Source organism: Ovis aries, chromosome 17, assembly GCF_016772045.2.
Source record: "Ovis aries strain OAR_USU_Benz2616 breed Rambouillet chromosome 17, ARS-UI_Ramb_v3.0, whole genome shotgun sequence".
Lineage (NCBI taxonomy): Eukaryota > Metazoa > Chordata > Mammalia > Artiodactyla > Bovidae > Ovis > Ovis aries.
In genome coordinates, this window is record NC_056070.1 from 72,067,644 (window position 1) to 72,081,198 (window position 13,555).

General features: G+C 56.1%; 1 protein-coding gene across 2 annotated transcripts in view; it reads left to right on the forward strand.

Annotated features, from left to right (window-relative positions):
- The window catches only part of MAPK1 (mitogen-activated protein kinase 1), a 59,122-nt gene that overhangs the window by 31,851 nt on the left and 13,716 nt on the right, over nucleotides 1-13,555 (forward strand). For both annotated transcript variants that reach the window (XM_042234178.1, XM_027956867.2), the window contains 3 exons: nucleotides 6,089-6,271; nucleotides 7,690-7,879; nucleotides 12,841-12,957. In XM_042234178.1, the coding sequence (XP_042090112.1) occupies nucleotides 6,089-6,271; nucleotides 7,690-7,879; nucleotides 12,841-12,957 (490 nt within the window). The remainder of the gene's footprint in view (nucleotides 1-6,088; nucleotides 6,272-7,689; nucleotides 7,880-12,840; nucleotides 12,958-13,555) is intronic.

A 13,555-nucleotide genomic window follows, 5' to 3' on the forward strand; every position in this document is an offset into this window, starting at 1 on the left:
CCCACGTTTTGGTCCTTTGTAGTGCTGGCTGGATGCACGGCATTGTGGGTTTTACACTGAGTGCTAGATTTTTTTTTATTCCTTTGAATATTTGGGAGTTTTTCCCTGGGACGCAGTCAAGTTCCTGGAACAGTTTGTCCCTATCAGAGCTCTCTTTTCAGTGTTTTAACGGCAGGTCCAGAATAGCCCTCAGTCAAAGGCTAATCTAGCCCCTGGACCGAGTCACCACCTCTCTGAGGACTGGGCTTGTTGCACGGCGGTAGGACGGGAGCTGTTCCCACTCTGGTTCCATGTGGCTTAGCCCATCCGCTCCTTCTGGTGGCTCCTTCCCTGGCCTTGGAATTGGAGTGCGCGTGAGCTCGGATCGGTCCTGAGCTGGACGGTCGGGGGAAGCCTCCTCAGCCTTCTGACGTCCTCCTCCCCTGTGCTCTGGTTCACAAATTCTGGCCAGCGTGGGCGCTCCAGATCTCGAGTCCCGTTTCCTCTTGAGGAGACTGCCCTTCTCTGCGTTGCAGCCTGGACGCTCCGGGCTGTAAAGTGGGGCTGTCTCAGCACTCGCCTCGCTGCCCTGTGCTGCCTGCTGTTGGGTGTCTGCAGACCGTTGTTCCATAAACCCTGTCTCTTTTCCCTTTTAGTTAAGAGAGCAGATCAGCCTCTGTTTTTTGATCGTGGCTAGAAGCAAGCCCTGTGACGGTGTCTGGAATGTTGGGACGCATCTGAACTCGGCTTTCCCGTCAGGCGGCCTCATCTGACGTTACCTGCACCGCAGCGGTTCTCCTCCCGTAGAATAGACAGAGGCAGTAAGACAGAGACAGTTCAGGTCACGTCTTGAGTCACTCACGGGCCACCGTCCGCGCTTGCTCTGCAGTTCGGCTCTTCTGGATGAGTATTTTTAAGCTGCAGTCTGTGGTTTTATTTTGAAGCTCACTTATAGTTAGTACAGTCTTCATACTTAGTTTAGTGGCTGCACAGGAACCTATTAATATTCCACAATGTATTAAACCTTATGTTTGGCAATACGGTTTGTTCTTTTAGGCAGTTTTGCAGTGAATATCTTCAGATATCATCCCTGTTCTTAAGGATGCACAAAGGGAGGAAGGCAGGAGGGATGATGTTCTGTTATTTCAACCTGCGTGAATAATTAGGCTGCTTGGGGTATTTAGTAAATGTTTGTCCAGTGACTGAAATTAGAATATAACTTACAGTTCAATTAGGTAAAATTTTCAGTTACCTTTTTAGGAATATTTTTGTTCCATTGGGCATTTATTTTTACGAGAGGTTAGAGTAGCTAACTGTGAAATGATTGTTTCCTTCTACTTATTAAATTAGGTCCATATTTTCTGCATGCTAATTGTTTCATCAGTTTAGGAAGTATTATTAAGTGGAAGACCTTTTTCAGACAGACTTTTCTGTGGGGATGATTTTAGCTTTGCAGAAGAGTTGCGGATCGTGCTGGGGGCTCCCACAAGCCCCTGCTCAGTTTCCCTCATGTCAGCGTCGTATGTGACTGTAATGTGCTTATCAAAGCCAACGCTGGTATAGTGGAATTCCGGGTTTTATTTGGAATTTGCTTTTCCACTGATTTCCTTGTTCTGTTCCAAGATGCAATCCAGGATACGACATGGATTTGGTTGCATGTCTGCCTCCTGTCTCTGTGACTATTTTATTTTTTTTTAACGACTTGGGAGAACTTGTCGAGTCATTTTGTGGACTAGCCCTCACGTTGGGTTTGCGGACGTTTTTCTCACTGTTGGACTGGGGTGGCAGGCTTGGGAAAGAGCACCACAGAGATGAGCCGCCTTTCTCATCCTACCGGAGGCATCCACGGGGTGTCACTCGGGGGCGGTGGGATCTGCCAGGCTGCTCCACTGCGGAGTGACTGTCCCTCCCGTGCCACCATCTGTGCTTTGGAGCGAGTCTCTAGGTGCAGCCTGCCCGCCCGCAGGTGCGGGGGCAGGGACAGGGTATGGACATACGCTCCAAGTTCTTGTGTTGGGGAGCTTCGTCTCTGCTCCTCCACTGTTGGGTTCTAGCTCCTCGGAAGACGGCATAAGCAATTTAGGATGTGTGCTTCTGCCCTTGAGGAGTTGAGTCTGCTTAAATGGAGAGCATTTGAACCAGAACCAAGCTAGGGCTTCCCAGGGACTCGGAGTACAGGCCCACCTGAGTGGGGGAGCGCCCGGTTAGATCCCTGGGTCGGGAAGACCCGCTGGAGGAGGGAGTGGCCACCCCGATTCTCCCTGGAGAATCCCGTGGACAGAGGGGCCTGGCCGGCCGCAGCCACGGGGTCACAGAGTCAGGTGCGGCTGACGCGTCACCAAGCTGGGTGACATGGGGTTGGTGGCATAGGCCCTGCTTTCTGCAGAGCGGTGGCCTCATCACGGTTCAGGCTGGCAGAGAGGGCTACTGCCCGCTGCCCTGCCCGCGCATCTGTCCTTTCAGCAGTCTGCCTCCTGAGGGAGCTTCGCGGCAGACATCAGTGTTGCCTCCCTTAAAACCCCCGTGGCTTCCTGCGGTGGAAGTCGCACACGCGCCCCGCTCTGTAGCCCCAGGTTCCTGCAGGGAGGGCCCTGCAGCTTTGCCTGAATGCACGCTGCCTCCTCAGCCCTGCCTAGTTTGGGGAGCCTCCTCTCCACCCTGCCGGGTCCCCCAGCCTCTGACCCTCCACTGCTCCCTGACCGCCCGAGCCTTCTGGTTGTTGCCTTGATTTGCCGGCCACTCTGCTCCTCCTCGCCTTCTTTAAAGATGGTCACCTGCGTGTTTGCATGCTGTCCCCACTCCCACCCACCAGCCGCCACCCAGGGCCCACCCGTCCCCCCCGCAGAGTCAGCAGATGGCTTCCAGTTCTCATCTTCCTCAGGCACTTCTGTTCGGGACTCCGGGCTTCCGACATGGCGCTCTCTCCTGGTGCTCACAGGTGCTCCCTCACGCACTGGCCAGTTCCTGGTGTTCTGTCTGCTCTTGAGCTCTGTCCTCAGACCTTGCTTCTCTCCAGCAGTGCCCCTCTCTGTGGCTTGTTAAACGCTCCCGTATCGTACTCCCAGCCTCCACCTCCTCACTGCTGCTGGGAGCAGAGCCTCTCCTTCCTCCATCCAAATCCCCTGCAGGCCTCCTCAGACCTTACGTCAGAAAGTACAAGACCACTGTCTCCCCCACCCATCCTCTTGTTTTCTTTCCAAGGCCTGGGTCAAGAAAACAGAGCATGGCAGCCCACTCCATTATTCTTGCCTGGAGGAACCTGGCGGGCTGCGGTCCACAGGGTCGCAGAGTTGGACTCAACTTAAGCGACTTGGCACGCACGAAACACGAAACACACTGTCCCTTCTTCCTGAGACAGGTAGGCCTTCATGAAGACCTAGACCAGATTCGAATTGCCGACTCTCAGGCTTTTCCGAGTTGGGCATCAGCAGCCCCTGAGAACGGGCCCGAGGAGCCCTCTTCTCTCCCGGCTAGAGCTCTGCGCCCAGCCCCTGCTGTGAGCTGCTGCTGCTGCGGCCCGCCCTTGTGGCAAACACCCCAGAGGGCGTCCGCTCGCTGCTTCAGGGGCCCCGGGGGTTCTGGGGGCTCCTGGCGGCGTGTTCCCCGCACTTTGTGCACACCGCCAGCTGAGGGGCCAGGCGGGTGAGGGCCGGCCTTCCCACGGGCAGCCTGCTTGCTTCCCCTCCGTGTGGTGTCTCTCGCCTTCTCTGGGCCTTGCCCCCCTTGGAACGCCTGCTCACCCTTCAGAGCATGGTCCCTGCAGGCCTCTCCCTTGGGCGCCCTCAGTTTGGGTGTCATCTACGCGGCGGCTTCTCGGGCTTGAGAATCGGTGAAGGCATGCGTGCCGTCTGTCCCTGTCTCTTCCCTCCCGGATCTGCCACCGTCTCAAGAGGAGGACCACTGTTTGGCTCTGCCCGGGCGCTGACTTGGAGCCTCAGAAGTAGGGAGTGCTTGGCGAGTGTGGCTGGGCCCCACCGCGCTCTGGGGCGCCTCCTGTTGCGGTTGTGGCCCCGTCACAACCGGAGATGAGGTTGCTGCAGCATGCCTTGCCCGTCCTTGACTCACGCTGGTTCCCGTTTCTCCCGTCTGGTGAACAGTCTCCTCTCGAGTCCTGTGGGCTTCTACTTCCGCATTCACCGCCAGACACAGCTCTGGAATTGCACCCTGGCCCTGAGGTTGGTCCTGCATTCGGGGACCCCTGGCTCTTTTTAAATTAGTGTCTTTAAGAAGTCGTTGGTAATCAGTATGTCAGTGTGTACTTTTAAAGTGTACACTTTAAGTTTTGACATACTATACTCCCCTTAAGCTATCAGAACATTTCGATCATGAATATCGAGGACCTCCAAGAGTTACCTGGCTTCCATGTCCGTCGTGTCAGCCCTCCTCCTCCAGCAGCCCCGCTCTCTGTCCTCTGATGAGTGTGCATTTTATGTGAGGGGGGCACTTTTCTTTTGGTCTGGCTTCACTCATCATAATTATTTTGCGCTTCCTCTGCATTATATTACCAGTGGTTTCCTTTTTACTGCTGAGTAGTAGGAAGCTACCGTTTTAAGAATTGAATGTGCTCACCTCTGGCTGTGACCTCCGCCTCCCCACCACTTTGGATCTCAGGAGAGAATTCATCTGGGGCCTGAGGCCACGTTCGTGTAAGACGCCTGGGTGCTCACTGGGGCTTGAGCTCCTCAGGGCACAGGAGTGGTTGTGGTCTCTGCATGCCCTGTTAGTGTAACGAATGCTGGAGAAAGACGTCCTCCGTTATTCGGGGGAGTGTGTATCTGTTTTAAGTAGCATACCTGGTTCCAATTTTAGGGCTGTTCTCTCAGGTGGGCGTGAGGTTAAAGGTATTTTTGCACCTCTTTCTAAGAAGTACTCTTTATTTCTCAAATATTTTTGTATTGGTGAGGAATTCCAAAATAACTGTGCTTTCTTCTTTAAAGGATATGCTACCAGTTTTCTAGGATTTCTCCTGTGATTTTTTTTCCCACTTAAGAATAATTTTTGAAATACATTTTTGAAAGTTTCACATGGTTCTTCAGTCAAAACACTGTGAAAGGCGTGCAGCAAGGGGCTTGAAGGCGTGGTCGTTGCTGCTTCTGCGTGGAATTCTGCTGAGTCATTCAGGACACCTTGGAAAGAACTGGGCCCTGTGTTAAGACTGTGAGAGGTGTTTTTCTTCTTCTTCTTTTTTCTTTTTTTGCCTCTTTGTGTATGTGAGAGTATGTTTTGAACAATACTTTTTAGGTTTTGTTATAAGATGACCCAAACGGTATGGAATCTGTCTGCAACATGGGAGACCTGGGTTTGACCCCTGGGTCAGGAAGATCCCCTGGAGGAGGGCATGGCGACCCACTCCAGTATTCCTGCCTGGAGAATCCCATGGACAGCGGAGCCTGGTGGGCTACAGTCCATGGGGTTGCAGAGAGTCAGACACGACTGAGCTCAGCACAGCCAAGCGTCTTGATCAAGTTTCTGGGGGGGTGGGGAGAAGGAAATAGTGTCATTTTGCAAGTAAGATGCTGCTGTTGCTCCCAGTCACTGCACCCTCCTGCCCCCCGCCCCCCATTGGAGCACAGCTGTAGTTTGGGGTGTAGAGGAGAGTGACTCGGGGTTTGCTCAGATTAAGCTCCGTTACAAGTTACTGCAAGAGGGTGACTGCAGTCCCCGTGCCCTGCAGTGTATCGGTGTTGCCCTCTTGGGTCCATTTTGCTTGGGATGAAGACATGGTTGAGGGTCATTGGAGCATTGTTGCTGAGTCGGTGGAGTCTGGTGCGACTGTGGGAAGCTGTTTCGGAGGCAGCCGTGATGGCTCTCCCCAGGTGCAGTTGCTGTCAGGGACGGTGGGGTCAGGCGTGCCCGTGCTCCTGGGCCGTCACATGGGCGGGCATCTGCACGGTTGGCAGGCCGGGCCCTCTGCTCGTCCTGAGGCCTTGCGCGCACTTGCCCCTGTGAGGGCCTCTCTGTGGACAGCACACTGTCTTCCTGTGTGCGGAGCAGGCCTCTGCCCAGAGTGACGGGTGCTCTACTCCTTTACCGCCTCATTCTTTCTGCCAGAGTGTCCTGGGGCCTGTTGTTAATGCTGTCTTCCCTCACCCCCTCTTTCTTTTCTTAGCTCTGCTTATGATAATGTCAACAAAGTCCGAGTCGCCATCAAGAAAATCAGCCCTTTTGAGCACCAGACGTACTGCCAGAGGACGCTGAGAGAGATAAAGATCTTGCTGCGCTTCAGACACGAGAACATCATTGGAATCAACGACATTATTCGGGCGCCGACCATCGAGCAGATGAAAGACGTGTATCCTTGCTGGGCAGCTGCTCGTCACCTGCTGGAGTCACGCCCTGCTGATGGGGAGGGCAGGGGGTGCAGCTTGTGGGAGGGAAGCTGTGCTCTGCTTGCCAGTCACTCGATCACGAGCATCGGCAACATTTCTCCACTTCAGTTTTCCAGCGGTCGGTAGCTACTCTCAGTATCTTTGGCAAATCCAATTTTTCTCTGTCACTTTCAGTAAAGATTTCCTTTCAGTAAGTGCAATTGTGGAGAATTTTGGTGAACATGTTTTTCCCGCTTAAGGTATGGTTGGTTATGATGGTGAAAAGGAAAGAGCCGTGGACTGTGGAAGAGGGGGCCCGGCCCAGCACTGCTCAGGTCCAAACTGTCCTGATCTGAGCAGCATTTTACATCTGGATCCAGTTATCTCATCTTTAAAACTGAGCGGCTAGCCCTTCTGATCTTCAGGCCCAGCTGAGCTCAGGCTGTGTGGGGACTGTGGCCTGTGGCGTTTAGAACTCTGGACGAGGCCCCAGGGCTGGAGGCGTGGCTGTGCCGAGGGGCCCGCCCCTGCCCCCGGGCGCCCCGCCCTATGCCCCGCCCCTGCCGCCGCCTGCTGCTCTGCTGACCCTCAGTGCAGTGCCCCCCAGCTGCCTGCTGTCCTACTCTACCTGTTGGCTCAAAAATCACGTGTCTCTCAGATGACACGTTTTCCAGTCGTGTTTCCTTTACATCCCAAACTCTTGTCCCCGCGAGTGGGAGTCTGTAGAAGGTGTGTAATCTGTGACATGAGTTTAAAGAAACCGCAGGCACTAGTGAAAGCACGCGGTGGCGAGGTTAGACGCGGGCAGCGTTCATGGTTTATTTTCCGAGGGGACTGAGGGCGGCGGGGGGTCCGGACAGCTGGAGGGCGCAGCTCTGTCTGACTTTCTCAGTCTCAGCCTGAGCTGCAGAGCCAGGCAGGTAGGCTGAGGGCTGAATTTAGGAGCGAGTGTGTTCTCAGCCTGTGCTTCCGGAAGTTTCACGGTTGCTTGTTGTGGGGAAGGAGAGGCACGGGAAGGCAGGTCAGAGACCAATGAAAGGAGGAGTTGGTGCCGGGCCAGAGGAGAAGGTGCCCGATGCCGCCCGCCCCTCAGCGACGCCAGAGGCTCCTGTTGGTGGTGGGCCGCTCGGAGCAGACTCATGCCCGCGTCCTGCCTGAGGCCAGGTCTCCGCTGGGGCATCAGTGCGTGCACCAGGCGGGTGTGTGACCTGCCGTCTCACAGGAGCTGAGGAGGAGGCCGCAGCTCCAGGCCCTGCTCCACTGAGGGCGCCAGCCCTCCATCAGCTTCTCCTGCCCCTCCTGGGCCTCGGGGTGAATAGTAGGCTGTCGGCGCTCCTTTTGTTTCCAGTGCTTTGCTGAGTGTGAGCAGCTATTTCGGAGTTACCTTAACATTTCCAAACAGATACATAGTACAGGACCTCATGGAAACAGATCTCTACAAGCTCTTGAAGACGCAGCACCTCAGCAACGACCACATCTGCTACTTTCTCTACCAGATCCTCAGAGGGCTAAAGTATATCCATTCAGCCAACGTACTGCACCGGGACCTCAAGCCTTCCAACCTGCTGCTCAACACCACCTGCGATCTCAAGGTCAGCCCCTGGTTGCGCTCACTTCGGGTGTAGCAGTTGAAAACACTCGCTTTCCTGGGGCATGTTTGTATCTATTGTTATTCGCATTAACACCAGAAATACTTGGAAGCATTTTTAGGGCAAAAAGAAATGCATGTAAAGAGGCTAGTCTTTTAATACGTGGCAGAAGTAAACAAGGAGGGAGGTCTGCAGATGGCTCAGATACGATGACGGGAACACAGAGTCCAGTGGAAACGCGTGTGAGCCTGAGAGGACACCTCATGTTCACGGATCGGAAGACTCCGTGTCCGTAAGATGGCAGTGTTCCCCAGTGTGATCCACAGACTCCATGCAGTCCCTGTCAGAGCCCCAGGTGCCTGTTTTTGCAGAAACAGGCTGATCCTGAAATGCGTGTAGAAATTCAGGAGACCCAGAGCGGTGTTAAGAAGGAGCTGCTCTAGAGGCCTCGCTCTTCCGGGTCCAGACCGGCTGCCGAGCCGCGCTTGCTTCCGGGTCCAGACCCGCTGCCGAGCCGCGCTTGCCGGGGTGGGGTGGTCCTGGCAGGAGAGGCGGGCCGCCCGCGAGCCTCAGAGGTCGCGCGGGTGTTTGTGGCGCCGTCTGCGGTGGCGGAGGCTCTGAAAGGGGCTCTTCCAGGCCCAGAGGAGGAGGCTGCCAGCTCTGGCCGGGGCCACGACACGCCAGGAAGGAGGTGGCCTCGTGCCGTCCCTCCCAGCATGCCAGCCCTGCAGTGGGTGAGTGGCCGTGCCGGGCGCAGGGGGCTGCAGACAGAAGGGGCAGCAAACGAAGGAGTGAGGCCTGCCCTGCCTGGAGGACCTTCCGGAACTGCCAGTGGCCTTGTCTTCAGATGGGTAGCTTATCTGCCGTCTCGGGTGTTTACAGCTGTGTAGCAGACAGCCTATGAGACGTGGTGGGGACAGCTTCCTGCATCAGACACGGCTGGGGTGGACTCTGTTGCCTCTTAAAGTCCTTCTCAGTCAACCTCACGCCCTCCCACCAGGGCACTGTCCGTGGGTCTGGGCATGTGAGCCAGGGTGGCCTGGACTGAGGGTGCTCTCAGGAGCAGCAGACCTGGCCAGCTCTCAGTGGTTTTCTTGGAAATTACAGTGGTTGTTCTGACGTCTCCTACTGCTTTCTTTGTTTTCTTTCTCTTTCTTACCACCACAGTCCTGTTAGGGCAGATTGCTTTTGTTTGGTTTTGGAGGGCTATTCTTAACATTTTGAGTATGTAATGTTTCTGGGAGCAGTTGACTTTTGCTTGAAAATGCCCATCCTTGAGAAGAGGAAGCACAGAAGCATACTGCTCTGCTGTCTTGTCCCTGCTGGTGGGCTTGTCTCTGCCTCAGGCAATTTCACTCCCTGCTCACCAGGATGTGCTCCCATGCTGATCTGTGTTATCGGCCATCTGCACCGTCCAGGCTTTGTTTTCGAAGCCCAGTTTAACACAGACTCAGAAACACAGTAGGATGTTTCAGATGCTTAGAGCAGTGCAGTCGACCCCCGTTGGAAAATGTCCGTATGGGGTATGCACCATCCCCGTGGGCACGTGCACTCAGAGTCTCACTCCGGTTAGCAGTGTGGCGTGCGTGTCACCCAGTCACGGGCTTGCCGTGGGAGCGTGTCCCACAGGCAAGGCAGGGACCCGGGGAGTGGGGCGGGCTCCGAGCTCATCGGACGCCTGTCCCCTCCTCAGACCTTGGGATGGCCCTGATGCCGTCCCACAGCCCCAGGCCTAGAAAGTTTGTAACCGGTGGCCTTACTGATGTCTTGTTATTTAGGTGTTTTTTTTTTTTTTTTGAATTTTCAAGCAGGTAATTAGGTCACTTCTCCCTGTTTCCATTGACTTCTGTGTTAGTATTTTTCACTCTTGAGCCACCAGGGTGTCAGCTCTGTCAAGTGTCTTAGACCTTTAGCTTTGACTCTGTACAGTCAAGGCCAACAGCAGTCAGCTTCTGGTTTTGGCTTCCATAACATGCTTCGTGCTTGGTACCCAGCCTTGAGACCCAGTACACACTGGCCTCTCCTGGCCTTCCCGGGCCCTCTTCCTGCGGGCACCCTGTCTATTTCTCAGGGCCGCAGAAGAGCGAGGGTTGTGGACCCTATCTGGAGACTGTGCTGGCAGTGTGTTCTTAGTGAAACTTCAGGGGTATGTCATCTCCAGCAGTGTTTGTCCCGGGTGTTTGCTTGCTGAGCCTCCATCCAGCAGCCCCAGGGGAGCCCCGGCTGCTGGGGTCGCAGCGTGTATGCTTCTGGGTGGGCCTAGAAAGGAGGGTCAAAAGGTACGAAATGAAAGATCTTTGGGGCTTTTGTTCTAGGAGAATCTGAATTTACTCAGCCCAAAGGTCGCCAGGTAGGAGGGGTAGGACATTTGACCAGGTCGCTTTCTATTTCCGTACCGTATCCTGGGTGTCTACCTTCCTCTGCATAGAACTGTAGTCACTGTTTTGGGTAGCCTTGGCAGTTTTTTGGTCAGCGCTGTATTAGCTTTCAGTGTTGCAGTGAGCGTCGCATGAGTTCTGTGGATGACCGTGAACAGAGTTTCCCTACGCGTACCTCTTGATTCGTTAAATTATAGCCAGTAATTTTTATCAACTACGAGCGCAGGATACCAATAGAAAAACATGGTCCTCCTTAAGCCAGCTCCCTCTTCTGGAAACTGGTAACTCACAGGGGAGGAGGAAACGCTTCCCTTGTCTTCCCAGTAGGGTCTGGACTTCAAGGTAGGCACAAAGCCCCGGTTGATGAATAACGGTAAAAGTAAATGCCAGCTGATAAAGGCACAAGGGATGATGAAGTTAGAGAAGTCAGCGCTTCGCAGCTCCCAGCAACGTAGCTGGTTGGTGCCGTGCGTTCCTGGGCCCGCTACTCAAGACTCCTGCTCCCTTGGGGGCTCTTGCCGCCTCCCCACGTGGATGCCTGTTTACCTCCCCCCTCCACCCAGGCTGGAGCCTCTCTCAAGCCCCCCAAGATGTCATGGCCTGAAACAGCAGTTGTCTGTTTGAATGCTTAGTTTCTGAGGTCAGAAGTTTGGTCAGGCAGCGGGGGGGTCGGGGGGGGGGGGACTGCTCTGGGCTCAGCCTCTGGACCGCAGCTGAGAGACGCCCTGGAGGCTCAGACCGTCGCCCACAGGCCTGGTGGTTAGTGCCACGGCATGGCCACACGCCGCCCATGTGACCTGGTGTCCCCACGACACGGCCAGAGGCTCCCAGTTCCCCAGGTGGAAGCCACGTTGCTTTTTGTGATCTCACCTCGGAAGTCACGTGGCACCACTTCCAGTATGTTCTCTTGGTTCAGGCAGTTAGAAAGGCTTGCCCAGCTTCCAGAGGAGGGAAGATAAATCCTGCCCTCTTGATGCAAGCTCGGCCCCAGAGCTGTGGCCAGCATGGGGGTCAGGGTTACGTTGGCGTGGCTTTCTTCTGCGGAGCCCTCTGCCGCGGCTGTCTTTAGCTTGCTCTCACCACGTGGGCCGTCTCTGTAGAGGCGGGAGGTCCTGTCCGCCTCCCGAGTGCGGCTCCTGCTTCTGTTCTGCTCCTGGAGGAGGTGGAGATGTCAGCCCCAGGACTGAGCCCGCTGATCTGGGGGCCTGTATGCAGGCTTTTCACCGGGGGTTCCGCTGACCACAGAGAGCTGTGACTCATGTCTGGACCCGGCCACGCCGTGTGAGCCGAGGGTGCCCAAGGGGTGGTGTGTGGCGCGGGCGCGTTGCAGACACGCAGACAGTCCGTCAGCCTGCAGCTGTCCCGGGTGTGGTGGCCTCAGCAAGCCGTCTGGCTGTGGAGGCGAGGCTGGTGCTGGAGGCCAAGGGGCCTCAAGATACCGCAGCGACTGTGCAGCCCTGTCCAGAGTGCCCAGAGCACGGCCCTGGAAGAGCCGCGGAGCGGGCGTGGCGTTGGCTCCTCCTGAAGACGCGCTGACGGGCTCAGAGGACGGAACTGGGCAGCGTGGACGCAGAACTTCAGAGGGCTGCATCGAGGAAGCGGCAGGGCCGGGGGTCAGAGGTGCCGCGGCGGGTGCCAGCCTCCACAGCCGCGAGCCCTGAGGAGGGGGGCGGAGCCTTCAGAGTCATTTTAAGTTGTCTCGACCTCCAGCTGTGGGGTCTCTGCAGAGGCTGGTGTCCGTTAAGTCTTCTGAATATCCCTGCCTCCGTATCTCTGTTTTTATGGACTGAGCTCACCCTTGTCACTTTTCAACCGAATTAAAGCAGTCAGCCTCCAAAGTGATCTCTGTCTTCCAGGCTGCCTTCTGCTGGATTCGTCTGTGTTAGCATCTCTCTCCCTCTTTCTTTCTCTCTGTCTCTCGGATTAGTTCCCCAGGAGCTAGGAATTAAAAGGTCCTGCAGTTGTTGGGGACCAAATAGGTTCCGGTTACTCTCCTTGCACGTTGTAATCTGGAGCAGCCCCGACCGTTGCGTGGTCAAGGCCAGCTTGCGTGAGTCAGGAGAAATTAGAAGCTGGATTTTTTTTGGTAAGGATCCGTCTTCAGTATGTGGAGCGTCTTGTACGGCTTTGGGAGTGGGTTTGACTACAGGAGGGGAAGGAGGTGGGCAGAATAGGCGGGGGAGGTCACGTGTGGAGAGAGGCCCTGCCAGAGAAGCTGGTCCCAGTGGTGACCGTTCCAGCGCTCACTGGGCGCTGGTTTGAGTGACCTTATTCTCCGTGCAGAACTGTTTATCAAGTGGCCTAAGCAGGTTTGCTGTGGGTAAGCAGATAAGTAGAGGCTGCATACCGCTGAAATTGTGTTCTGGGCAAGACCCTCCAACCTGTTCCTTCCTGACACGAGGTGGCTGCCTTCCCGTTGTCGTGAGGAGCAGGTAAGGGTGGGTGTGTGCCGTTGCCTTGCGGCTCTGCCGCCCGAGGATGGTGGCACTTGCTGCCGCCGTCACTGCTGGTGTCCCGCCAGTGTCTGCGGCTCTGCTGCTGGCGACCCTGACTCTCTCAGAAGCTGTCCTGTCTGCTTTCCCCTAGATCTGTGACTTTGGCCTGGCCCGTGTTGCAGATCCGGACCACGACCACACAGGGTTCCTGACCGAGTACGTGGCCACGCGCTGGTACCGGGCTCCAGAGATCATGCTGAACTCCAAGGTAAGGGCCAGGTTTGCATCAGAAGAAATCCGGGAGACCAGAGGACTTAGGGCGTGAGTGGCAGTCAGCGTGGGCTGAGGCTGGGCCTGTCTGGCCAGCCCCAAGGTACCGTCTCGTCTCCCTTCAGCACTGACGTCCCGGCCCTCGGCTGGGCTCGTGCTGGCTTACAGAGCTGCGGGGCGTGCTCCCGCCATCAGCTGCCTGCGTCCCGCCCCCCAGGCAGCCCTCCTCGACCCGGGTGGCTTCCTCCTGTCCGCTGGGCTCTGTGCTCGCACTGTCGTCTGTGAGCGCGGACCAGGGCTCTCCTGTAAGAGTCAGACCTACCTGGTAATGAAGAAGCCTCTTCAGCAAATTGCAATAAAATTGGAAGAAAACATTGGTGAGGGGAAAACGGGAGCTGCTGTGACTCTCTCAGAGTGGCGTGGCCTGCATGACACCCCATGGCGTGGCGGTCCCGCCCCCAGGGGGAAAGCGCACTGCCAGCAGGGCCTTCACTCGCAGGAGGCCACCAGAGAGCCTGTGGGGCGGGCAGAGCCGCGAGGGGCCGGGCGCGTGGCGGCGGCAGCGGGGGCGGCCTCGGGGCCTCGCAAGTCTCAGC